The sequence below is a fragment of the Diadema setosum genome, chromosome 22 (genome assembly GCF_964275005.1).
Source record: "Diadema setosum chromosome 22, eeDiaSeto1, whole genome shotgun sequence".
Lineage (NCBI taxonomy): Eukaryota > Metazoa > Echinodermata > Echinoidea > Diadematoida > Diadematidae > Diadema > Diadema setosum.
This window is the reverse complement of record NC_092706.1, coordinates 25,359,617-25,385,305: the sequence shown is the minus strand read 5'-3', so window position 1 is coordinate 25,385,305 and position 25,689 is coordinate 25,359,617. Positions and strand designations below refer to the sequence as shown.

Below are 25,689 nucleotides of genomic sequence, written 5' to 3'. Positions count from 1 at the left end.
AAAAGATTTACTTACGCTGTTGACAACCTGTGGCCTTCATCCAGTCGACTGCCGTTGAATTAGGAGGCATTCTACTACTGAAAAATGCATGATATGCTGGAAAGCCAAGCTCTCCACAGATCGAATCAGCAACCTGTTCAGTAAATCCTTCCTGGCAAAGAAAGCTGTTGGTAGCTGATCGGAACACAAAGCCTTCTAGAGGAGAACGCTCTCCAATGAGTTCTACGGAAGGCACATCTGTGTACCAGAGTATAGACAAGTTATTCGAATTAACAATTTATTCAAACAAGTGTCCAAACTGATTGTAGGTTCTCGTGAACAATTTTGTAAAGGCGTTACTTAATTTCATGTTTTGTGAATTTAAATTCGTATGTTTGAAACGGTGCAGTGACTTTAGTCAAACGATTTCAAATCAAATGCTTTCAAATTAATTTCAGGAAACCAAATCAATGGTCACAAGTTGAAATTCGGATGTAAGCATTCAATTTCGTGTGTGGGCATGGATTTTCAAGTTTGTGCATTCACATCAGTGCCATGGCCTCACGATAATTACAAGATTTTTTTATTTTTTTTTTTTATATGAGCAAGCGAATTTCACAGATGAGCATTTAATTTTCAGATAAGCAAGAGTGATCATTTTAAGCTGATATTTTTTTAATCTTGAATATCATTATGGTCAGTATTTATTTGAACATCCCGATTTGTTTCTTTTGCTACACATGTATATCAAATCAACTACTAAATCTTCATTTCGTCGTGTCATCACAAAAGCTTTCTTTATCTCTAAACACACCTTTATTTCTACTAAGGTCATCGTTCTCCGTTTGTAATCTTCATTTGATATCCTTATATCAGTTGTGATCATCACACAGCTCGGTAATATTCATTTCACGTGTTTATTATTAAATCACATCATCATGTGTGATACAAAGGCATTTTCAACATTCAATTTTAAACGAAGTACAATAATGTACTTTTTAATGGACGCTGTATACAGGTTTGATTTGAACGCTCCTTTCATGCACTTGTTTGCCCATACCCGAGTTTGAATACTCGGAAAGAGCTGGCGAGAGATGGAGACAAACTTGAATCAGCATTGCCGAGAATGTATGCGTATTTAAAGAATTAAAATGCGCAAATGCAATATCGGCTGCAAAAATTGTAAATTTGAACGGGGACAAAGTAAACAATTCTGAATGACGGTATTTCGATGCCTGAACTTCTAATATGAGATTACATGAAAACAGCAACAATGAAATTGGCGGCGAAAATCTATATTATCACTGTCGCATTTTCTCTGTCTCTCCAGATGAATGAATACTTTGACCATTATCATGCTTGTGTATGTTTTCATTCCTTACGAGGCACTCATGCCATGACATTGGGCTGCCCAAGACATCTGTGTCAAAAGTTTTTAACAATATGAGACTTTTTTTTTTGCATACAGAATCCTCTACGTGTATACAGTCTATGGTGACGTCATAAGAAGTTAAAGAATTGTTAAATTTCTGAATCAGCATGATGATTAACGCAACTGATGAATACTCCAAACACGTATGTTAAATTTAAACCATGTATCTACTGGTCACGCTTGATATCATTTTTCGTAAGCGGTCAATTATCTTTTACTGGACTGGATACATTTCTTACATGTCGCACATATAAAAGACAAGAACCATTATTTATAAATCTATTTGTAGGATCAGTTGTTGTTTCACTCTGTTCCTTGGAGCGCGATTGGGTCGGGAGCTCTGACGACGTATAAAGTGTTTCGCTAGACTCATCAAAGCTCATTTACAAGTGTATATACCTGAGATATGTATACACTTGTACTTTGAATGACATTGATGAAACATAAAGTGTGATTACAGATTTTCTTTACACTTTTGTCTGTATAATTATGTGAGTTGTACTTAGCACAAAGAAAGTGTTGTTTGCTTGTTTGGTTTATTTCTGCATTTTCTTTCTCCGAATACAATTGCAAATGAAAACAAAATGATACAGATACATCCAAATCAATACAAAGAAAAATAATTTGCGTAACAACATTCAGTCTGAAGTGGCATAATTATGAATCAAAATAACATATTAAGGCATACTGTATCTTTTAACAAAGGAGAAATCAATACAGGGGACCGTCATCATAAGCAGAGCTTGACGTGGATGAGGCCCTCTCTGAGTATGTGATACCAATGTAATACAACACCAATTATACATATATATATATATATATATATATATATTATATATATATATATATATATATATAATATATATATATATATAATATATATATATATATATATTATATATATATATGTATATATACTTATAAAACTCTTGATCTTAATACACAAAACACATTACAGATGTTTGCTTGGTCATGATTCGAAGCGCCAGTATTTTTATAGAGCAATCTTTGTTTATTGGAGTGGGTGTCGCGATAAATGGTGTATGTGTGTGAATTTGCTGAACGAAGAAACTGACCGTTTTTTTTTTTTGTGTGTGTGTGTGTGTGTGTGTGTGGCTATTTGCCAGACACAGAGATTTCATTCCATTTTATTATTAGCCTTTTTTTGAACGTATTTGGACAACAAATACATACGGTATTTGAGCATCTCCGACTAAGAAAAAAAAATCTCAAAGTAGGTATACATATCTGATCAGGCCTATTATATGACGAGTTTGAATGGAAAACCAGATTAACACCATCTGATCATTTTTATTCTTTTCCGAATTAAGGTTATCATGAACTGGAGAATAATAAAATCATTCAATCATAGTGTATTCGTTAAATATCAAGAATGTTTATAAAGATATTACAAAGATTACATTTATTTTTATTACTTTATCCATGATGATTTTTCAACAATTGGGCAACTTCATACAGTAGTACAAATGAAAAGTTTGTTTGCAAAAACCGATAAGTCCATATTTGCCAAATGGAGATATTTGCGATTAAGGTCAAGAAAAATAAAGAGAATAATAAGAAAATTTTTGCTTCTTTTGACCATAACTTCAAATATGTACCTTTATATGTAGTGACCAATATATCTTTTAAAAGGTATTATTTTGTACTTTATGACAGAGACCGTACTTCAAAATCTTCAAAAATGGACTTATCGATTTTTGCAAACAAACTCTTCAAATTTAATATTTTTGCTCCAAAAGAAAGCCATGCGTATTTGTACTGGGACTGATTATAGAGCTCACACAGACCCAATATTTCAAAAGCATAAAATTCTGAAAATTGATGACATTAATTTTTTACAGACTGCTACCTTCATGTTTCGCTACAACATTTAGTGTTTACCTTCTTATTTCATGAATATTTTCCAACTCAATAAACAAATCCACTCTTACCCTACAAGATGCCTCTAATATTCATCTTATTAATTCTCAGAACTTGTTTAACTAAAAAATTAATTCGGCACACTGGCCCAGACATTCTTTACCATCTCAGTCCCGTGCAATTCGCACGATAGGTTCCTTTAAAAGATTTGTTAAACATTATGCTTGTTGCTAAATATCAGTGACTTAATTAACATATCCAGAACATGAATTTCTTTTGTTACTTGAAGCATCTTCATTCTATGTTGTACTCTGCCTTCTGTTGTAAGCATGCCATGGAATGTTTCTCTATTTGTATATACAGATGTAACTGGTCCGTACGTTGCTCCACCCAGCCGTTACCTGGCAACAGGGTGTATGCACCTGCAATAGTGTTGTATTTGCACAGTGTGTTATTGTACAGTGAACGAGGAGTCTTTCTATTTCTCTCTCTCTCTCTCTCTCCTGTTCTTTCTCACCATCTTTCATTATTGCTGTCCCCTTCTTCTTTGTTTTTCTTTCTTAGCATCACCTGCGTACATGTCCGTGTATGTTTTGTTGTGTAACTGTTTTTGTTGTGTAAAACTAGTTTGTCTTGCTGTAGTTAAGTTAATAGTTGGTTGAAACTGTTTATTTATTTATCTGTGTATGAGGCCCCAATATCAAGCTAGGCTTACTGGGGATCCTCCTGTATGGTACCTTGACTTTTTGTTTATTATCATTACGTCTTCGTTCTTTGTCACATTGATTTGATTACCTGTCATGTGCAAAATCAGACATGAATTATTATGAATCATGTGTTTATTTCTGAAAGTGATCAGAGTTGATTATATTGTGCCATACAGAAACAATAAAATGAAATGAAATGAAATGAAATGAAATGAAACAGCTTTAATCTCAGTTAGATTAGAATGATAAAAATGGGTGTAGACCTACACTTACATTTTGTATCTGTTTTTACATTAAAACTCTAAACGGTTAAAGGCTATACTGTCTGCAATAACCGGTCAATGGAAACACAAAAAGTGATTTACTTTAAGACACTTAGTCCTTCTAGATACATTGTAGGTTCGTGTCCACAGCCCTATGGAAAGTTATGTTCAATATCTGACATAACTGCATGTTCACCAAGTTATACAATTATTGACGTGCCTCCAAGAAGTAATGAAACACAATTTAACGACCTCAATATCTTACGTATTCTCGAAGTTATCCACGTGTACAAATGTTTATCTCAGAAAAAAAAAATAAAAAATAACGACCACATTGTCCATTTTGCACTCTTTTTCAAAAAACATGAGATCGTTATGACGGCTCTTAGCTGTTATATGCAGTATTTCAATTAAAGACCTTCACATTCTCATTAGATTCAAATTTTAATAACACACTGTAATTCAACTGCAAACTGTAAGCCATTTGTTGTTGGGTTTTTTTTTTCACTCTTGAACTTTGAATTACTGTGAGTTGCGCTTTTAAAGTTATCGCCTTGATTTCTTCTCCTTTGTCAAACCACATCTACCATTGGGTAGACCCCTATTTTCATGCTCTGGTGGCAGTGATACCATTAATGGCAACACGCATAATATGCTATCATACAATGTACTGTTATACGTTAAAATGAACTATAGTGAAAATTCAATAGATTTCGTTATAAATAGTATAGATATTTAGTAATTCAATTGCAGATATAATGTTTGAGACACTAAAGCCTATGGTGATAGTTTCCTGTGTTTTTGACGGATGTCATAACTTTTTTCTTTTTTAAAGAGCTGAATACGATCGACCATTTTCCTGCAAGGATTTTAATGGCGTGTAATCCTCGATTTTTATTGTATCAGAACTTACATATATAAACATAAACTGCATACAAATTCACATAAGACAAGGGTTAGAGAGGAGTATAACACTTACCTTGTGCGCATGATGCGGTGATAATGACTGTTACTGGATACGTATAATGGGCTGATATCTCAGTGAATGTATATAGTCTCAGTCTCAACTTGTGGCCGAGTGAGAGGATGAACGGAGATATGGCGTAATTCAAAAGTACAACGTCGCGTTTTGTCGTCGATATCTCATCCCTCACGGTTACTTCAACGTACTGATTTGATACAGATTGCAGCCGTATGAAGATTCTCTCGCCATCAGGTGCTTGTATCTCCCACCTGTCAGAACGTATAGAAAACTCTGACTGTGTCTCCATCTCCAGTCCATAACCATCAGTTGAACAACCGATTGAGTGATCTAAAGTCAGTGGCAAAAACACATTGATAGAAAGTTATTTTCCAGGATTTTATGTAGGCTTGCATCAACTATTCTCCATTTGATTTTCTTGACCAAGAGAGAGAGAGAGAGAGAGAGTATGTGTGTGTGTGTGTGTGTGTGTGTGTGTGTGTGTGTGTGTTTGTGTTAAAAATAATTGGAACCGGTTCACAAAGAAAAAAAAAAGGTGTAAAGGTCTCACGTTGTAGAGGTTATGAAGTTGGATGTAGCTTGAGAGGTTTGACAAACATCGGTGTCTTTATTTTCTGCTGAATAAAATTTAGTCGAATAATCGTAAACCCGTTTATGATATCCCTTTGCTACTTCATGTAATACCTGGTGCATCAGCCCCCACTTCCGTTGACTTTTAGTTATATACGTTTAAAGCAAGGGATACTTACGATAAAGATCCGATGAACAAAGCCAGAAAAATGACAGTATGACCATCATGAACATCCACGTTTTCAAACAGAAAGCCATTACTTCTTTTTATATGTTCACTCCGGAATAATTAATGTTTCGTATCACCCTCGAGGCTAAATCATGTAGCCTAGAAGTTGAAACATCTCTCAGCAAATCCAACTTAATTGCAGCCTATAGCCCACAGAAAAGAGATTGTCACATCATCTCAACCGCACCCTATTCTGCGTTTGGTTGATGCGCGCGAATATCCCATCTTCTGTTGTGAGTCACGTGACATGATTGTGATGGCCAATCATCCAAGCACTTTATGGCGCGCATGCTGCGAGAAATGAAAGCGAAAGTCAACTCCACAGTTTAAATAAAAATGTTATTGAATACATACGGTGAAATTGAATACAGTTGAACCTCTCTTATCCGGCCTCCCTTTATCCGGATCTCTCTATTATAATTATGGACGCAATCTCGCCGTGATTTTTTTTAATAATTACGGGAGGAAAGGGGGATTCCCAACTCCTTGACAACTCCTACCCAAACACACATGAATTACATATTACTTCCAACATGATTAACATACATTACATCAAATTTCCTTCCAAATTGCTTACCTCCAGACATTCCAACATCCCCAAACATCCCCAAATGTAACAATGAAAAGGTTGCAGTATACACATTACTACATGTGGTACTACAATGGGCTACATCAGTACATGTGTATGTATATGTACATGTATAAAGCATTGAGTCTCCCGTATCCGGCCAAATCCCTTATCCGGATGAGCTCCGGTCCCGACTTGTCCGGATACGAGAGGTTCAACTGTAGTTAGAACGGAAGTGGTTTCATTGAAATGGGGGAAAGAGGAGTTTTATAGAACTACAAAAGTTAGTTGGCTTTGACAGTAACCAAGTTGTTTCCGTGTACACTATACAGTAATAGATACGGTGACGAAGTTCAGCCTGGAGTTTGATTTATTCATAATAATATTATGTCCTTATCTTTCACCTTTTTCCCCCTTTCTCTGAGTATTTTTTTTCACTCTGTCATTGTTTCTTGTCTCTCTGTCTGTCTGTCTCTATATATTTTAAATAGGGCTACATTGATGTACGTAGCCTATATATATTATACATACATACATGTATGATCATTCATATTATGTATACAAGGATATGTTTATTTTGCGTCATCTTTTATATTACATATTTATAATCAAATGTTATATGTTACTTCATATATTAGTATGTACATGAATTTATGTTAACAAATATGGTTGCTATGATTACTTTAAATTTCCTACAGGGTGATTTTCAGACATTTTAAATTTTAAATATGAATGACTTGATAAAAGGATATCGCTTCCTTATCTAATGTACGAATGTTAACTGAGACATTATCACTAAAATGTATGAAACCTCAGTGTTTTTTATGCCCCTTTAGTTTTGTTTAAAATGATTTTCGGTGGTAGTAGTTTCGGAGAATGAAATTGCTGCAGAAACTAATTATCTATCATTGAAAGATGATTAATTGACATGGAGAGCCAATGTAAAGTATAATAACATGTATAATGTGTGTGTGTGTTTGTGTGTGTATGTTTGTGTGCAATATGGTAAGCTCTTTTATTACATTCTTGAGAAGCGACAGGATCCACTTACCCGGTATAATCTGAAACTACAGCCAGACAATTCTTCAAGCGAAGGGAAACTGATACTTTTATCAACATCTCTCTAAACGCCAGCAAGTAGCTCTTAAATTTGTACAAATTAATGCCTCATAGCTTTTACCTTCCTTTTCTGCAAATGTGTGTGACTCCACTGCTGAAAGGAGACGAGATAGGAGCGTATAGTGTCAAGACAGTACACTGCTATGGAGGCAAATAAAAAAATATCTAACAACAAAAATTTTTTGAAAGACGTATAGTAAAACAAATCCCCTTGATATTGGACGTACAGTATGTTGACGCTATTTTGTATTCCTCGAGACTCTGAAGAAGTTAAGTCGAGTGCTATGTGTGTGATTCTTTGTAGATTTTCTTTATATAAATGTGAAAAAGTTTTTTTTTTTTTTTTTTTTTTGGGGGGGTAAGCAAAACATACATCATTGCCTACAAAATTATGAACGTACTAAACTATCTATCAAGCCCACAAAGTCTCACGCAGCAAGCATGAGACTCCTCTCCCCCCCCCCGTCTCTCTCTCTCTCTCTCTCTCCTTCTCTCTCTGAAGCTCACAAACCTGACAAGATTTAAGTCATTTAAACAAAACACTCTTGACAAACAGATTTCCAACCACCCAAGCCTTACATACTGGAACAATCTTCAAAGAATGTACCAGCTCGCACGATTTACAGCCTATTGCTAGGATCCCTGTCGTTGGAAGGGAGACACTCCCGTCAACATACTCCGTCCTGCTCGGGGTCCTTCCTACAGGTGATCTACCTTATACACAATGGCTATTCTGCCTTAATATTGTAACAGTTTTTACCAGTTTGCCTGAAATTATTATTGAATGCACGAGGGTGTGCAATGCAAGTAAAAGTTCCTCTGTATAGCAGTGCTGCACCAGGATCAATGTATAGCTCTATACTACGCCAGTCTTCGAACACGTATCGTCTTGACTACTATTTTTGGAGTAGTGTAGATAATGATAGACTTTTCAGCCCAATTTCATCAGATTTGCATTTGATGCAAAGATGCAATCGATCAAGTTCCAGTGAATTTGAATGATCACCAAGATCAGCATACAAAAGAGTAACTAGTACATTTAATTTAATTTCATCAGCATGTGATATCATGAGTTTCTCAAATAAACGTGAAAAAGGCGTTCAAATTAGAGAAGAAAAATGCATGCACGTGCAGCGCATTCAAATTCCAATCAGTATTTACCGTGAAGAACATTAAAGAATTCACGATAAAATTCACGATAAGGCAAACATTCATAACATATGGGCATTGTTTTCATTGTGTCATTAAATTGATAATTCTTTACGGTTACTCATCTGGTAGAACAATAATATTCAAACTTAATGTAAAGCGAAACGAGACTTCTGCCTTATGATACTGTAGCTTATCTAGCTCATATAACTCCACTCTAAAACACATACACTATACACTTCTTCATACATGGCTTTAACGCTGCTAGAGAAGAGTATACATTAATATCTCGGATAGGTCCTACTGATAGAATTGGTGGGAGAACCATTGGCAACCAGCATGACAATGTCACTGGCAAAACCCTTGGGTTAAACTGCTCTACAGCTGAACCGCTTGTGGCAGCTTATATGACTTGATGTATGGACAGGGGAAATGAATGGTAGGAATAGAATAAAAAATATAAATATGAACGTAGACAAAATTCTGAGATATAGCTATTCCATCTTAAGTTACAATGATATACTGTAATTGGATAAAGTGAAGGTGGAAGAGTGGTCGACAGGCAAGAGTAGAAACACTACAAACAGACTGAACTGATGAAACGAAACTTTGGAATGAAAATGAACTACAATGAAATCACAATGAAAAGAAGACACGTAAAACGGGTGGGAACTTTCTTATGTTGATTGAATTCTAATGTTCAAGGTGAGAAGTTGTTATCCTATATTTGAAATTGAAATTGGTATTTTGGACGAAATTGAACGTCTATTCAGGTGGCTCAAAATTGAACGTCAAATTTGAGTCGTTAAATGGAATGAATTTTTCTCTAAACTGAATTGGATAGAATTGAAAAAAAAAATGACATGTAACGCAATTGAATGCTCAACAATTATTATGAACTGTGAGAACACAGAGCAGTGACCAAAATCGCTTGAATTTGAAGGTCTTTTCATTAATTCGAATACAAATCTGACGAAATTTGGCGGGAAAGCTATGTTAAAGTGAAAAGGTCCGAGATCCCTATTGACGCTAATACGTACATTTGTATATCACCGATTAGAAGTTAGGGGTAGGATAAGTTGGTACTAATACTGTACGAATTCAAATGGTAGTACTAACTTCAAAGGAACCTATACACAAATGTTCTCTTTATTTCCATGATCCTCACTAGTTATAGGTGTAGGTTTTCACCGTCAATTTCATAATTTTGTCATTCAAGTTCCTATTCTGAGCGATGAATTTCACGCTTGCAGCACCGAAGCAACAATCGAATTCCAAATTTTGGTCATAAAAATTCACGGAGCAATTGATTTTTCATTTGCGTCATTCAAACCTACAGTAGGAACATGCATATCAGCAATGGCCATTCAAATTCATTTTAAGCCGGTGCGCCTCGTCGCGGCGAAGGAATCTCGTCGGTCATTCAAATTCGTGAAACGACAGCCATGTTCCAAATGAGTGGATTCCATTAAAGTCTTGCATTTAGTTAGCTTGGGGCTCTGTATGTATGTCTTTTTCACATAGTTTTGAATAGACTGGCCTATTAGTTTGCCGTATACTGATCTGCCTGTTCTATTGATGACGAGGGTAAAATGACAGCCATATAAGGGCACAGCATTCACCGCACACAAACGAGAATGATAGGAGAGGTTGATTGACACATTCGAGAGAAAACAATATCGACAACATGGAAACTGAAACCACGAATATTAAAGGCCCATATGTCTTGTCTGCTGTTTATTGATATCTTATTTGTAAAATTTTGCAGGACTATTTGTGAGATCACTGTGTTTGAGTTTGCCTTTAGATAACGATGAATTACTCACTCTAGGAGCGTTGTCCTTTTTTAGTGTTTGCGGTGTAATAGTGCACTGCTGATTGGACCTTATACTTCAAAATGTCTTAAAATCAACAACCAAGAACACATAGCACACAACAGTACAAAAGCATTAACCATTAAATGCATAAGCCTTGGTTGTGTACAACTCTTTGCATGTTTTACAAGAAACTTTCGCCCATTTCTTTTCCCATCCTTAATCCATTGCCCCCATTATTCAAAATGTATACAGTACGTTACCTTTAAACATATACTGCAATTACAAGATATTTGTGTTAGATTTAATGCCGTGGGTGTTAAATCTAATACAGATTAAGTGTTAATAGAGGACCACAGCAACAGGTGTAGAAATTATATTGTGGTGTTGAAAATTGTTCACCTGGTATTTCGTGGTGTTAGTTTGACACTGTAGTTAGTGATACTTTCGACATTGCGCTGGTGTTAATTCAACAATGACACTACATGTGTCATAACATCCGCCTAGTGCCAATAGGAGTCCACACCAATTGGTGTTACTGTGGTGTCGATGTGTGTACAACTTTTTTTTTTTGTGTATATCAAGTAGACCTACTGTATATAGGTTCTTGTTCATCTTGACGTAAACGAAATAGAGTTCCCATAAATGAAACTGATTGCTTGGATTCTGAATTTAAAAGCCCGAATATTTCGAGTGCGTGCGCTGTGTGATTTTGAATGCTCATTCATGAAATGGAAAAACAAAATATGAAATTGACCGGGAAAACTTAAATTACCATGATTTTTATGACTGTTGTTCGTCATGCTGATGAGATCAACATTGTAAATACATAATCAATACAAAGAGAGACTGATGAATAGATACCAATAAATAGGCATAACGAATGTAATATTTTATAAAGTACTGTTGTGGACACGATGTGCGTCTGACATGTGTAGAAATTACAGGCGACTCCAGTTGTAGCGAAATCCTCGTTTCGTCGTAGCCGAAAGGTAAAGTATACATTCAGATAATGAATATATGATCATTTTGGGACTTTTACTTCGTTACAACGAAAGTGCACTGTATTTGTGAATTCCTTGTGACTTTGTTCATATCCTATGTTCTAGGGTCGCAGCATGCACTTAATTATGAGGTTTGAACGTAAAACGAAATGAATCAGTAGCAATTCAATATTTCTGAGAGTTCTGTAGATGATGCATAGTACCAGAAAGAATAATTATATAGTAATAAAAACTTGACCTCAACTTGAATAGCTCCTTGTTTAATTGTATTTCAAACAATAACTGCACTGTCCTACCTTGCTTGTTTCATTTTCGGTCATTCACTCTATGACAGAGTAATACACTTCACACAAACGCACGCATACACACGATCATTTTGGGAATAAGACCTTTATTTCGTTATAACGAAAGTGCACTGTATTTGTGAATTCCTTGTGACTTTGTTCACATCCTATGTGCTAGGGTCGCAGCATGCACTTTATTATGAGGTTTGAACGTAAAATGAAATGAATCAGCAGCAGTTCAATATTTCTGAGAGTTCTTTAGATGATGCATAGTACCAGAAAGAATTATAGCAATAAAAACTTGGCCTCAACTTGAATATCTCATTTTCTGATTATATTTCAAACAATTACTGTACTGTCCTCCCTTGCTTGTTTCATTTTCGGTCATTCACTTTATGACAGAGTAATACACTTCACATAAACGCACACACACACACACACACTCACATATATATATATATATATATATATATATATATATATATCTCTTTATGGCATGCTCACAAACTTAATGAAATTTAAGACTACGCCTTGCATGTAGTGTGAAAAATATAAACCACTTTATTATCTGAATATGCACCATGTGTGACTAAAAAGGTCCACTTTCGAGCTTTATACACTTGCCTTTTATAAATGTGTTTATGTGTTCGTACAAGTGTGTCTCTTACTGTTCTTCGTCTGATCAAAGCTGCAACATTTTTTTTTGTTTTCGTTTTTGTTTTATTAGAAAGAATGATTAGCGTAGATGTACTTTGTTCTCTTTTTGTTGTAACATCAAAATAAGTATATACACAAAGTGATGGCAGACATGTTTGCAAAGGAAAGTGTAACACATGGCATGCATTTCAATATACACGATATGAATCCTATGTAGATCACTCAATGGAGTGAATTTGATATTACGATGTGAGATAAATTAAAAAATGGAATCATCCTTAACTTCTGCAAGGTATTTCTTAAATATCAGAGGTATTAAATGCTTGTTTTTAAATCGCCATTAAGAAGAAAACGCATACAATCAGTGTCATCGGCGGTGTGTAATATACAATTCTTGTTTGACGTTTACGTGAGATTCACAAATGGAAGCTGGTTTACTCATATTATGATAATGATTAATGCAGGATAGAGCTTGCACATTGTGCAGCAAGCTTTGATTCGTATGCAAAATTAGGATTAAATTCCTTATGATTAAACACCGAACAAATATTCGTTCTTGAAATTGTTGATAACTGATAACACTTTCAAAACATATTGAAACCATTTTTTTTTTTCAAAACGAGAAACTAGTACTCACAAGCTATTTTGATCAAAAGGGAGAAACTGAATTAAGTGAAGAAACGAAGGGGAGATATAAAAACAGCATGCAATGATATTTCATAAACATATTTGAAATTATTGAAGAACATCAACGTGTAAGAAGTCAGAAAGATAGAGATGTCTGAAATACTTTATTGTCAAACTCGACAATGCACAAATCAACCTATGAATTGAGCTCAGTTTCATAATATTATATTCAATTGCAAATAGGTGGAAGTGTAAATGTAAAGAAAAAAATAAAAAAGAAAAAGAAAAACGAGGCTTGAGAAATTAGGTTTTAATTGAGGTTTTAAAACGACATTACACGGGGAAAAAGGAGACAGAATTAAAGAATTTAATAACTTACCTCTCAAGCCATGAATTATCATCATCATCATTATTATCATTATTATCATTATTATTATTTTTTTTTTATTATTATCATTATTATTATTAACCTTATTTATAATGCGCTTTTCCCACAAGGCCCAAAGCGCTTACAATCAATTCAAAACATGTACGACAGTATATGAAATTGGATAAATGTTACAGCTACGAACTAGTTGCTACTAAAAAGATGTGTTTTCAAGGCTTTTTTGAAAACACTGACTGATGGAGACTGTCTAACGGTAAGTGGTAAATTGTTCCAGTGCTTTGAAGCAGACACAGTAATTGTCATATCAAAATATCAAAATATACCTTTTGATACCTAATTCTCGCAATTATATCGCCTAAACCATAACTGGTATACACAGTCATATTCTCTAACAGTGTCTATAAAGTGCAGTATCCATCGTGACGTTGAATGACTGCGTATGTGCTCTTTTATTGATTCAGCATGTATTAAATAATGATACCAGAACATTCGATATGAAACCATGTATCTTCACAGAAGTGTTGGAATGAGGAGTATCGTTTATCAATCAGGAGTAAATTCCTGTTGTAATCGTCCATTTATAAATGAATAACTGCCACTGATCGCACATCTCCATTTGACCTGAAAACGAATTTCATCCATTCTTGTTTCAAAAAAGAAGATGGATCATTTACTTCGCACTAAAGTATTTTATACGTAACATAATTTATTTGCAATAAAGCAATGGATACAAAGAACAAGGAGGTAAGATTCCAATGAAACTACGAAAGCATGTTCAGTTTTTTCGTGGAAGGAAGCACACGAAAATTAGTTGCAGGAGAAATCTCGTTGGCACAGAGTTTTTCAAGTGAAGCGCGATTTGCCCTGGTTGGAAATTGGTCTTCGACGAGAACGACATCATTTACATCATAAAGAGAACGCGAACATGTTGAATCTCGTCAGGATCAAACTCTCCTATTATGATGTCATGACTTCAAGCAAGATTCTCAAAGTTCTGGGTTACTAAGAATGCTCTCGTACGTTGGTGGATTGGCGTGAACTTGAACCTCATGAATATTTCCTCTTCCAGAAGTCTCATTTTCATACAGAGGTATTTTGATGGCGGGCAAGTTATAGTCATTGATTTCAAGCTGATCATCGATAATTTCACCGGCATTTGCTTCGAGTACAAGGTACCCACCTTTGTCTACCTCGGGCTTTTCATTTGGTTTGCTTGAGTAGATGGATACTGAATATAACGGACTCAACGCTGGGGGCTTGTGTGCTTCAGTCCTATCGATATTCAATACCTCATTGACATAATGTGGTTCTAAGAAGGTAGATGATTGGTTGGAAGTTGTGGGGATGTCCTCGTAAATTGGTGCCTGAATGCTTCGATATCCTGCACAGTGGTCCGAAGCTCCGGAGAGCAAGAAACTGTCTCCATCGATATCCTTTTCCTCCCCTTCGATATCCGTGGACTCCGCATACATGACATCCTCCCCTTTTTCCTTCTTCACAGTACTTGACATGTTCATGTATACCTCTTTCTTGACATCGACAACACCTTCACCTTGTTGGCTCTTGATATCATGGAGAGTCAGCGAGCTCTTGTCTGCTGAGTTTCTCGTGTTTGCCTTAGGAGTATAATCCTGCAGAGACGAATCAAGAATTGAAGAATACACACTGTACCTCGAAATGTGTCTTATATGTGGTATGATTTCTATCGATAAAGTTATCTCCGTCTGTGCAAATGTAATTGTAAGATTGCAACTGTAGATTGATTTATATTTCAACAATCAGATTGGAAAAGGTAACCAGCGGGACTCGAACCTGTCATGTACTGCCTTCTGGGCAGTGAGACTACTACCTGGCTATCCCTGATTACCAGTACGGTGATACGATGAACTTGGAACTATACCCAGGCTCTGAAATCCAGACATTGCTATGTTGAATAGACCAAGGCGATTAAGGCTTTAAGTCAAATAAATTACGAGATTTTCAAAGCAAGGGGTATACATGTGCTATGACTTTCATCATGCTAATCATTATTTTCAACTGGGCATACTTCTAAGTTCATTGTGTCACTGGCGACAACCAGTGATACCCTTGTGGGAGTGTCGGTGCCTAAAAAGAAGTAGATGACAGGTATGAATATCACTGTTTTCTGTTTCCGACATGTTTGCAAAAAATACAAATCTGCACTTGCCATCTAGCAAATACATTTGTACAGGAAGAGAAAATTGATAAATATCATAACCACATCTTCACCCATGTGCTTTAAGAACTTCTTACATTCACTTTCAAACTTTACTTTAGTTTATTACTTACTCATTTACTTACAAGAACATCTGAATTTATCTTGACAGCCACACACATACAAATATTACCCATGAGGATTTTGTTTTGTTTTGTTTTGTTGCAGTCATAAATATATCCATTTTCTATGTCCAAAACTATTTTAACAAGATTCTTACATTCTATGTGCCTGACCATTTGCACGAAGGAATGATTGTTAGAATGACAGTCCCAAATCATTTTTTTTTTCACATATCTTCTTAAAGTTTCAAAATCACGCATCTGATTTCTATATGGCCCCGACAATTGGCAACAGATACATTTTGAAAGGCATATTTTCCACTCATGGATGAGGGCAGTGCAATTGAAATTATTGACTGTAAATCATTAAAGATATCTCTCAGCTATTGTGGCGAAATACTCAGCTATTGTGGCGAAATAACGTCTTACCTTATGGCAGGTGCAAGGTTTGGTGGTGAACTTTTTGATGATGTAGGTTCCCAAAATCACGAGAACTAATCCGACAACTATTGAACTTGTAATGGCTATTTTTCGAAGGCATCCGACCCATGCTGCAACAGGATGAAAAAATGAAATATCGTCTGGAGATTTATTAATCGACACAAAGATAAGGTTGTTTTGCTTTGTTGTTTTTAAACAAAGAAAAGCACAAGCTTATAAGAAATAAAGAACAACTCAGGATAGTAATGTTCCCTGCATCATGTGGTAAAAACAAACAAAAATATATTTGTCCAGTATAGGGCCAATTCCAAGTTGACTTCTGCTCATTAATTTGAATAAGTCTCAGATCTATTTTTATCAAAAGGCGTTTCACTGTTTGTTTATATTTCTTTTTCAACTCCCAAAACTTCTTCCTTGTCAAATGCCTTTCTTTACATCAGCAGCAGTGAAGTCAGCTGAAGTAAGCATGTCATAATGCCTAGTAATACGTACAAAATCAATTTTAAAGGAAATGTGTAATGAATAACATCTGCTTGAAGCCTCGAAGAAAAAAAAATAATCTCGACATAAACCTTCAAAGAAAACCTTAACTTGTGAATACCACTTATGTATACCCCTCAGGAACTTGAACATAAATTTCTTGATATGATGCACGTGGGGATAAACTGATAAAGGTGTCAGTTTAAGCATATTTGTCCACTTAGTGTGCAAGATATTCAAATAATTAGTTTGTCTGTTGTTAATTTGATGCTGATAAATTTTGAGGACTTACTTTGTATTGGTTGGCAAGATGGAATGGATGCGTTCCACCCTGGCGAATGTGTTGATGTATTTTCGTCGGATGATGTCACACAAAGCAACGTCGCACTACCACTGACTCGGTAGCCTTCATCACACTCCAGGGTGACCATGGATCCAACCCGCATGGTGTCTGAATTCCATTTTCCGTGCAATACTTTACTAGGATGACCACATCTTGACAAGTTACCTGGATCTGGATAATGATAGTTACAAACATTCTAGGCATACCTGTGAGCCTACGGTAGGCCTACATGGGCAAGAGCACAGTGCATGGCGATATATATATATATATATATATATATATATATATATATTATATATATAGGTGCGTTTTTTTTTCTTATTGTAATCACAAGAAGGCAGTTCATTCTTAAAACAGGGGAAAAGAAAAAAATCCAAAACAAGTAAAACGTGTCAAAGTCTGCACATACAAGGTGTAATATATAAGACATTAACGGTTGTAATGAGATTAATAAACGTATGTTTGTTTTTTTTTGTCATATCAAGCATTGCAATTATGATCGCAATTTTGATTTCTGTATTTGATTACAGATATACCACAGACTAATTGATCTTTTATTTTTACACTTCCTGGCGTCGCGTGGGAATAGCTACTCTTAAAATGCACTTGGATTTCGCTTCAGCGTTTGATTACAGACATAATCACAGACTAAGTGATTATTAACATTTACACATCCTGACGTAGCATGGGAATATCTACTCTTGAAATTTTCATCGTTCAGATTTCCGTGTCTTGAAGTGGCCAAAGGAAAAATAAATAACCCAAATCTCATACTACAGACCGAAACTAAGTGGCATACTAAGAGGTAAGGCGATGCCGTTTTTGCTGAGCACATCTTAACCGGTCATTTTGAATTTTGAAATGGTTCCCACTTATAAACTCCCACTTTCCCATATTTTCCTATATCTCGACTTGTGAACAATTAAAAAATAATAAAAAAAAAAAAACCTCGGTAGTGTCCGTATTTTCTTGGTACAGCAGATCTTATTTTAATTATTGCCGTGCTTTTGTTCTACCCCATCTGTTTAGATGGCAAATGAGAATTTATTTCAAATAATGGCCGCCAATTTTCAAAACGTTTTGTCCTTCATATCGTCTTTGAGCATGAAAAAGCACTGAAAATGGTGGCAATACCCGTGTCTGTGATACAGCAGATTTAATGTAAATCATAAATTTTGTCCAACCTCATAAGTTTTGGCGGCCATCTTGACTTTCAGTTTGGCCACCGTACCTTACGCAGTGTTTGCCCTTTAATATGTCAGTTTGGTAGCAAGACAGATCATTAAACGTTTTCAATATATTCTTGAATGTTTTATCAGAGAATGCATTATTCAAATATTACTTTCCAATTTGCATAAATATAGATTAGAGAATGGATGAAAGGCTGATCATTTAGTTCTATCTTGATTTTAAAGACTCATTCCTTACATCTCAGTTTTTGTTTTACGAAGAGCGGCACTTATGCCCTGAGGCGAGACACTGCATCGTCATTGTTTATAGTCCTTTACACGAGACATAAAGCCTGTTTTAAGTGGTCTTAAATGATTTCACAATATGTAAACAGTGCGAGAAGCTACAGTCTCATTTTCTCATGTAGTGTCTGCTTTGTGCTTACTACTATTGATTCAATATTTCAATATTTCTTTAGTGGACATGATGGATTCGTACAGAAAGTCAAATTGACACAAAAATACACATAATTATCAACCCTGACGCCTACGGACAAACGGAAATTACTTTACAGTAAACTCATATAAACAGGAAAAAAAAAAAACAACTATGTGATATTACAGTATACGCTAAATGTTTTTTTCTTTTCGTGTCAAATATGATATAGGCGTAAGGTAAAACATTCACGTTGAACTGGTTGGCAATATGGGGTCGATCCGTTCCAAACTAGCTGGTGTGTCGACCTCACACAAACCAAGGCTGCACTACCATTGATGACGTAACCGTCATCACACTCAAGAGTGACTATGGATCCAAGCTGTGTGGTGTTCAAATTCCATCTTCCATGAGAGACGTTACCAGGGTGATCACAATTTGACTCGTTGGCTGAAAAGAAGAAAACGGTTTATGTTGAAAAAAACAAATCCAAACAAACATGATTTTTTAATCTGATGGCTAGACTTAGCAGCTTAGGGAGGTAAATTCATTCTTGTTTGTCGTCTTATGATTTCTGTCCACAGCAAAATGCGTGTCTCCAATATAAATTGCTTATCATTACTTTTTTTTTTTTTAACAGCTGAGAACGCAGGAGGCATGCAGGTGGGGATAATGTTTGTTATTCCGAAGGATCGTTTTCTGAAACACACAAATTTTGTGTACCCAGATGTTCGTCGTTACAAAATGAAATAAACTTTGTATATAACAACATTTCAGTGGCGTTATTCCTGAGGTTGGTTTTTCCGAAGGTTCGAAAAAAAATGAACTAACGCAATTACGAATTGTAACCAAGGTTGGAGGGTGGATGATTCAGACGAACCTCGGGTTTTGCACTTAGAGCGAGGCGGCGTTTGCTTTTAGAGATTATGATAAAAAGAAAAACAAGAAACAAAATCAAAAACAAATGAGCAACATGCATGTTCTCTGCAAACTTAGTAACGTGGTAATATGCAAGTAATTCTCTGTTAATAAAGAAAGGAGGAATCAACAGTCTTCTTTTATTTCTTCGAGCAACTTATTAGTTTTAATACTATTTTTTTCGAAAGCATGTAATTTTCAGAGTCTTGGTTTGGAAGGTATTATTTTGGGGGCGTTAAGTAATCCAAAGAACAATAATATAAAAACTGTTATAAATCAGGCCAGTTACTATGACACCTATTTAGACATTCATTTGGGTTTATAAATGATGTTGAGGGTATGAGCAACACGAGGTAACTGCACTTGAATGGCATACAATAGCATAGCTCTTTTATATGCATGTGCTAAGTGCGAGGTGTAAATTATCAACAGTGTTTTCCTCGTACACTGTAGTAGCATACCCTGAGACATATTCTCGAAATTCAGACAAGTTGGTAACGATGCATTCCAGTCAATCGTATTGTTGTCAGGAAATCTTATACATTGCAGAATGCCACTGCCATTGATGACGTAATTGTCATCGCAAGTGAGAGTTATTGCAGATCCCAGTGACACATCGGTTGAGTTCCATTCTCCGTAAGACACATTACCAGGATGATTGCAGTACATCTCGGAGGCTACAGTATAAACAGGAGCAAAAATACAAGAAAACGACAGTGTAAATTAAACAAAAAAATTCTTTCCTTATTTCCACGAATTTCCATGATAAAATGAAGGACACTATCAACTATAAAGAATGTTTTTCTTTATTTTGGTTTTGGTAATAAGTGGTTTTCTCTAGTGTAACTGATGGCTTGGAGTTCCATTTGTCAATCCCTGTCTTGAAAATAACGCACCCAGTTACTCAATAAGCCAGAAAACAACATAATGTGCGTGTTGACTTACAATCTGGTATACGGACACACATTTTTGTAAACCCTTCAGTATATATCCGTGCAATTATATGTCATGTTGTCATTTCATTTCATTAATTGTTTTCCCTTTTAATACTTATTATGCTCCTTCAGCGATTGTCACAGGAGGTACAGAGTTTGAGAAAGCAAACAAGGTATAAGATTGTGGATATCAATGTCAATATCAGACTGTAACATATATCATATCATACCATATCATATCACATGATATCATATCATAAATTATATATCATATCATATCATATCATATCACATGACATCATTTTCCTTCAAATCGCCTACAATATAATACCAACGGATTCTCCTTTATCCACCACTACTTCATTTTTTTTTTTTACTTTTAGCTGGGTTTTGAATCAGCTAGACCACTTTTCTTTAGAAACCACAGGAAATAAAAATACAGGATATTAGGGGAGAAGAAAAGTGAGTAAAATGCATGCATAACGTCCATCTTAGTTTGGGGAAAAATAACAAAAAACAAAACAAAACAAAACAAAACAAAACAAAACAAAACAACAATTTACTGTTGACCACTTGGCAAGATGGCATCGACGAATTCCAAGTCGGGAAGTAAGTCGACCTTCCGGATAGTCCTACACATTGCAGTGTCGCGTTGCCATTGACGATGAATCCCTGGTCACAGGTAAGGGTTACCAAGGAACCAAACCACGTGTTGGTAGAGTCCCATGTACCGTTCTGAACAACGCCAAGTTGGTCGCAAAATCCGTATGATACTACAAATTAAAACCAACAATGAAAGGTAGGAGGATCAAAAACATGCATTTAGTCAGCTGTACTGTATGAAGTTTTTTCGGCATCTACATCAGGTACAGATTAGATGGGTCGCTGTTTGATCTGCGACGCCTTGCAGCAAGGACAAAGGTACTGGAAAGGGTCATTCTTGAAGCTCTGTTCGCAGATGATTGTGCTCTGATGGCACATGGAGAGAATCACCTACAGTTGATCGTCAACAAGTTCTCTGAAGCGTCGAAGATGTTTGGCCTTACAATCAGTCTCAGAAAGACAGACGTCCTCCTCCAGCCAGCACCGAACAGTGCACCCTGCCAGCCAAGCATCACTGTTAATGACACAGAGCTTAAGAACGTCAATAGCTTCAAATACCTGGGCAGTACGCTCTCCAGTGACGGTACTCTTCACAATGAAATAGCAGCAAGAATACAGATGGCCAGTTTGGCACTTGGAACACTACGCACGAAAGTCCTACAACACAAAAACGTTCGCCTTTCAACCAAACTCAAGGTGTACAATGCAGTTGTCCTGCCATCTCTGCTCTTCGGCTGTGAAACATGGACCCTGTACCGCAGGCATACCAAAAAAAACTGGAACAGTTCCACATGCGCTCCCTGCGGTCCATTATGCATATTCGATGGCAAGATCGCATCACAAACCAAGAGGTCTTGGACAGAGCCAGGACATCAAGCATTGAAGCCAAAATCCTCCAAGCTCAACTTCGATGGTCCGGACATGTCATCCGCATGGAAGAGTCAAGAATCCCTCGTCAGCTCCTTTATAGCGAGCTGTCGCAAGGTAATCGCAATCAAGGCCGTCCCAAGAAACGATATAAAGACAATCTCAAGGCCAACCTCAAATGGGCGCATTTACAACCCCGTGAACTTGAGACAGTTGCTGTAGACAGATATCGATGGCGAGCCTTAACAAAGAAGGCTGTAACTGCCTTTGAAGTTAACCGCCGCCAACGCCTTGCTGCTGCTCGGGAGAGACGGCATCAAGCTGCATCTACCTGTGTCCCACCGTCTGGCATTCCATGTCCCACCTGTAACCGCATGTATGCCTCCAGTTTTGGACTACGCAGTCACATGCGAATACATCAACGAGGGCGCAACACCTAGTCTTCCTCGGACTTCGAGAGACAACCAAGCAGAAGAAGAAGAAGACTGTATGATTATATATATACATATTTTATTGTAATACCTAATCTCGCAAGTTTGCGAATGAATACCATGTATATCAACATGTGATTAAAACTACTCACCGCTAAATGCATAATACACAGCAGGCGAGAAATTTAGATGCTCCATACTTGGACATAACCTTCCGTGAAGATATGTTGCTGACCAGGACAAGTCAGAAAATGTCTCTGACGGGACACACAAGCATGCACGTTGGATTATGACAGCTACATCGGTGATGTTTCTTCGTTCCCGACACTTAGTGGCGCACTCTAAATCATCCATGACTTCATGTCTGGAGAATCCCTGAAGTTGAGAATCGACCTGTGTACTTTGTGATCCGTCATAGCATCCGAGGTACCCAGGTACTGAGAGGAAAAATTAAACACTGTCACAACTAATTAAAAAGCAAAAAATACAACGGTCCTTTGGACCTGCTATTATGTACATGCAATTGTTGTAAGATAACATTGAAATAATGATTAGTTTTTTTGAGGATGAAAAGTTTCATAAGCAATAATGCAATGGTATCGGCATTCATTTGAGAGGTAACTGTGCACAGAATGCCTCCTAAGAAACACAAAACAACAAAATGAAGAACACTCTCTTGTAAGGACAGGCTTTCTCTTTAGACCTTGAACATCATGTACATAACATGACAACAATTGTATAATGATGTTTACCAGTAGGCAAAAGATATCGCAGAATCAAAATCAGAATGTAACATTGACCCCATCTGATTAAAATTTGATCTTTGTTTGAAAGGACGCTCGCAACAAATATAAAGGTATTTAGATGTCAAGCATTTTATCATTACCTAAATAAATGGAAAAATAATTAGGAAATGTGGAGTTTCATTGTTATACTGACCATTAGAGGGCAACAAGCTTGGATAACAACCTCACATTGCATTCATGAATCGCTCCAATTGTTTGAAACTATTATTAAATAGGGCATCTGTAACTTCCTCATAAATTCTCGCCTGAGTTGTTAAAAATTCTAATGATTCATATTGACGTATAGAATCCCGAGTGCCCGTGAAGTTGACAAAACTATACACTAAAGCGAATGGTCATCTGATAGTGAAAAGCTGATGTTCTAGTCTGTACTGTTTAAAAAATGAAAATACAAGCTAGTTACTTGAAGGATTGTGTTCTAGGCTACTAGCAGCGTTCTGATTCCTACAAATGTCAGGACTTAAATGTCATTGCAGATGATGCAGCACAGTGTTATTATAGGTTCGACTCCGTTTACCCACCTCGGCATATTAGCTTCACTGCACTCTCGGAAGTGCATTCAGTAGTTGCTCACGAACAGCGTACCATGCTCCCCGCATCTGAGTGATTGGAAACTTATTTTCAGAAAGAGAGCAACAAAAAGGAAAATATAACCAATAGAATTCTTTCTCCGTCGACTGGGTGTGGGATGGATATTGTCGAGAAAAAGCAAACAACAACAACAACAACAAAAGCAAAACTGAATACATATGAGATACACCAACGTCGCTGGGATTGCGATTTGCATGATAATTGAACTTCCAATCTCGTTAGAGGATATTAAAAAAGTGACAATTTCTTGAAAAATTATGAATTATCTGTGACCGATTAAGTGTACAATTTATGTCTACTTATGACCCTTTTCAGTTACAATGAGAGTATTTGTTTTTGTTATTGGTGTTTCTGTTACATAATACATTTTTACACATCATTTATGTCTACATTTTACCCTTCTCTTCGCGCTTCAATAGTACATCAGTCTTGTTATTTCATTCTTGTCACATGCTTCCGGCATTGTTTATGTACATATTCAAAGTTTCATACTGAGTGGTTGGTGGTGATACAATAAATTTGATAGAAAAAAAAAATCATGCAAACTCGTAAAGCTTCTGGCCGATTGATCTGGGTCAGAAATATATCATTTCATTGAAAAAAAAAAAGGATTTGAATGCTCGAAACACCATCTGTGAACATTGCAGAAATTTCTTTTACCACCGCACATTGACGAAATTGTGTTTTTATTAAAATTGTTGATCGCCTAAAATAAAAATCGCGTGCTCTGAAACGAAACTGAGTGCTGTGTGTATTAATTTGAATGACTGATAGACACGAAACGTATGACATTATTTGTTGAATATGAATTACCATTTTATGAATTTGATTAACAAGAGTTTGAATTGACCATGAAATCTTGAGCACCATGACCAGATGTTTGCTAAAAATAGATCTTATTTCATCAGTCTTGTTTCCTTTCAGTTTGTGTGATGATTTTATCTTGAAATGATATTTTGAAATAAGCAGTACAGAAATAAAAGAAATCCTTATCATTGTGAGTACAAATTTTACACGCAAACCCGAAGACTCAAATAAAAAAAGAAGAAGATAAAATCAAACGCTCTCCTCTAAATATCATATCTACACAGATTCAGCAGCTAACAGAAAGTCATCTATACGGTTACAAGGTTCTCTTTAACATTTCAAATAAGCATAAATTTCAACTCTGCATAATGTTAGGCCACAGATACATTTAAACTTCCTAAGAACCTCGCTGATGGCATAAGATTGTGTTAATCAAACACAAGGACCAAAGGATTCACTTACATTGTTGACAACCTGTTGCCTTAATCCAGTTGCCTGCCGTGAAATTGGGAGGCACCCTACTGTTGAAGATGTTCTGATATGCTGGGAAGCCGAGTTCTCCACAGACCGAATCAGCAACCTCTTCAGTAAATCCTTCCTCACAAACAAAGCTGTTGGTAGCTGATCGGAACACAAGGCCTTCTAGAGGAGAACGTTCTCCGATGAGTTCTACAGAAGGCATATCTGTGTAGAGAAGTTATTCGAATTAACAACCAAAACAAGTGTCCAAAATAATTACAGTTCTCTCGACCAATATCTTAAACTTTTCACTCATTTTCATGTTATGTATGTCCATTTAAATGCTTATGGAGGCACGCGAACTAATGATCACAAGGTCGTATTTGGATGTAAGCATTCAATTTCCTGTTTGAGCATGGATTTCCAAGTTTGTGCAATGGGATCGATAAGAG

General features: G+C 36.2%; 2 protein-coding genes across 2 annotated transcripts; both read right to left on the bottom strand.

Moving 5' to 3' along the window:
• Positions 1-14,639: 14,639 nt before the first annotated feature.
• LOC140245235 (uncharacterized) lies at positions 14,640-17,318 on the bottom strand. Its single transcript, XM_072324821.1, has 3 exons — positions 17,165-17,318; positions 16,381-16,502; positions 14,640-15,284 (listed from the first exon to the last, which is right to left on the bottom strand). Exons 1-3 carry the CDS (start codon positions 17,316-17,318, stop codon positions 14,640-14,642), a joined length of 921 nt encoding a protein of 306 aa, XP_072180922.1.
• Positions 17,319-18,227: 909 nt separating this feature from the next.
• Positions 18,228-25,460, bottom strand: LOC140245234 (uncharacterized). The gene is made up of 6 exons (XM_072324820.1): positions 25,241-25,460; positions 22,727-23,011; positions 21,237-21,446; positions 20,200-20,415; positions 19,140-19,270; positions 18,228-18,236 (listed from the first exon to the last, which is right to left on the bottom strand). The coding sequence occupies exons 1-6, from the start codon at positions 25,458-25,460 to the stop codon at positions 18,228-18,230; spliced, it is 1,071 nt and encodes a 356-aa protein (XP_072180921.1).
• Between the last annotated feature and the right edge of the window lie 229 nt (positions 25,461-25,689).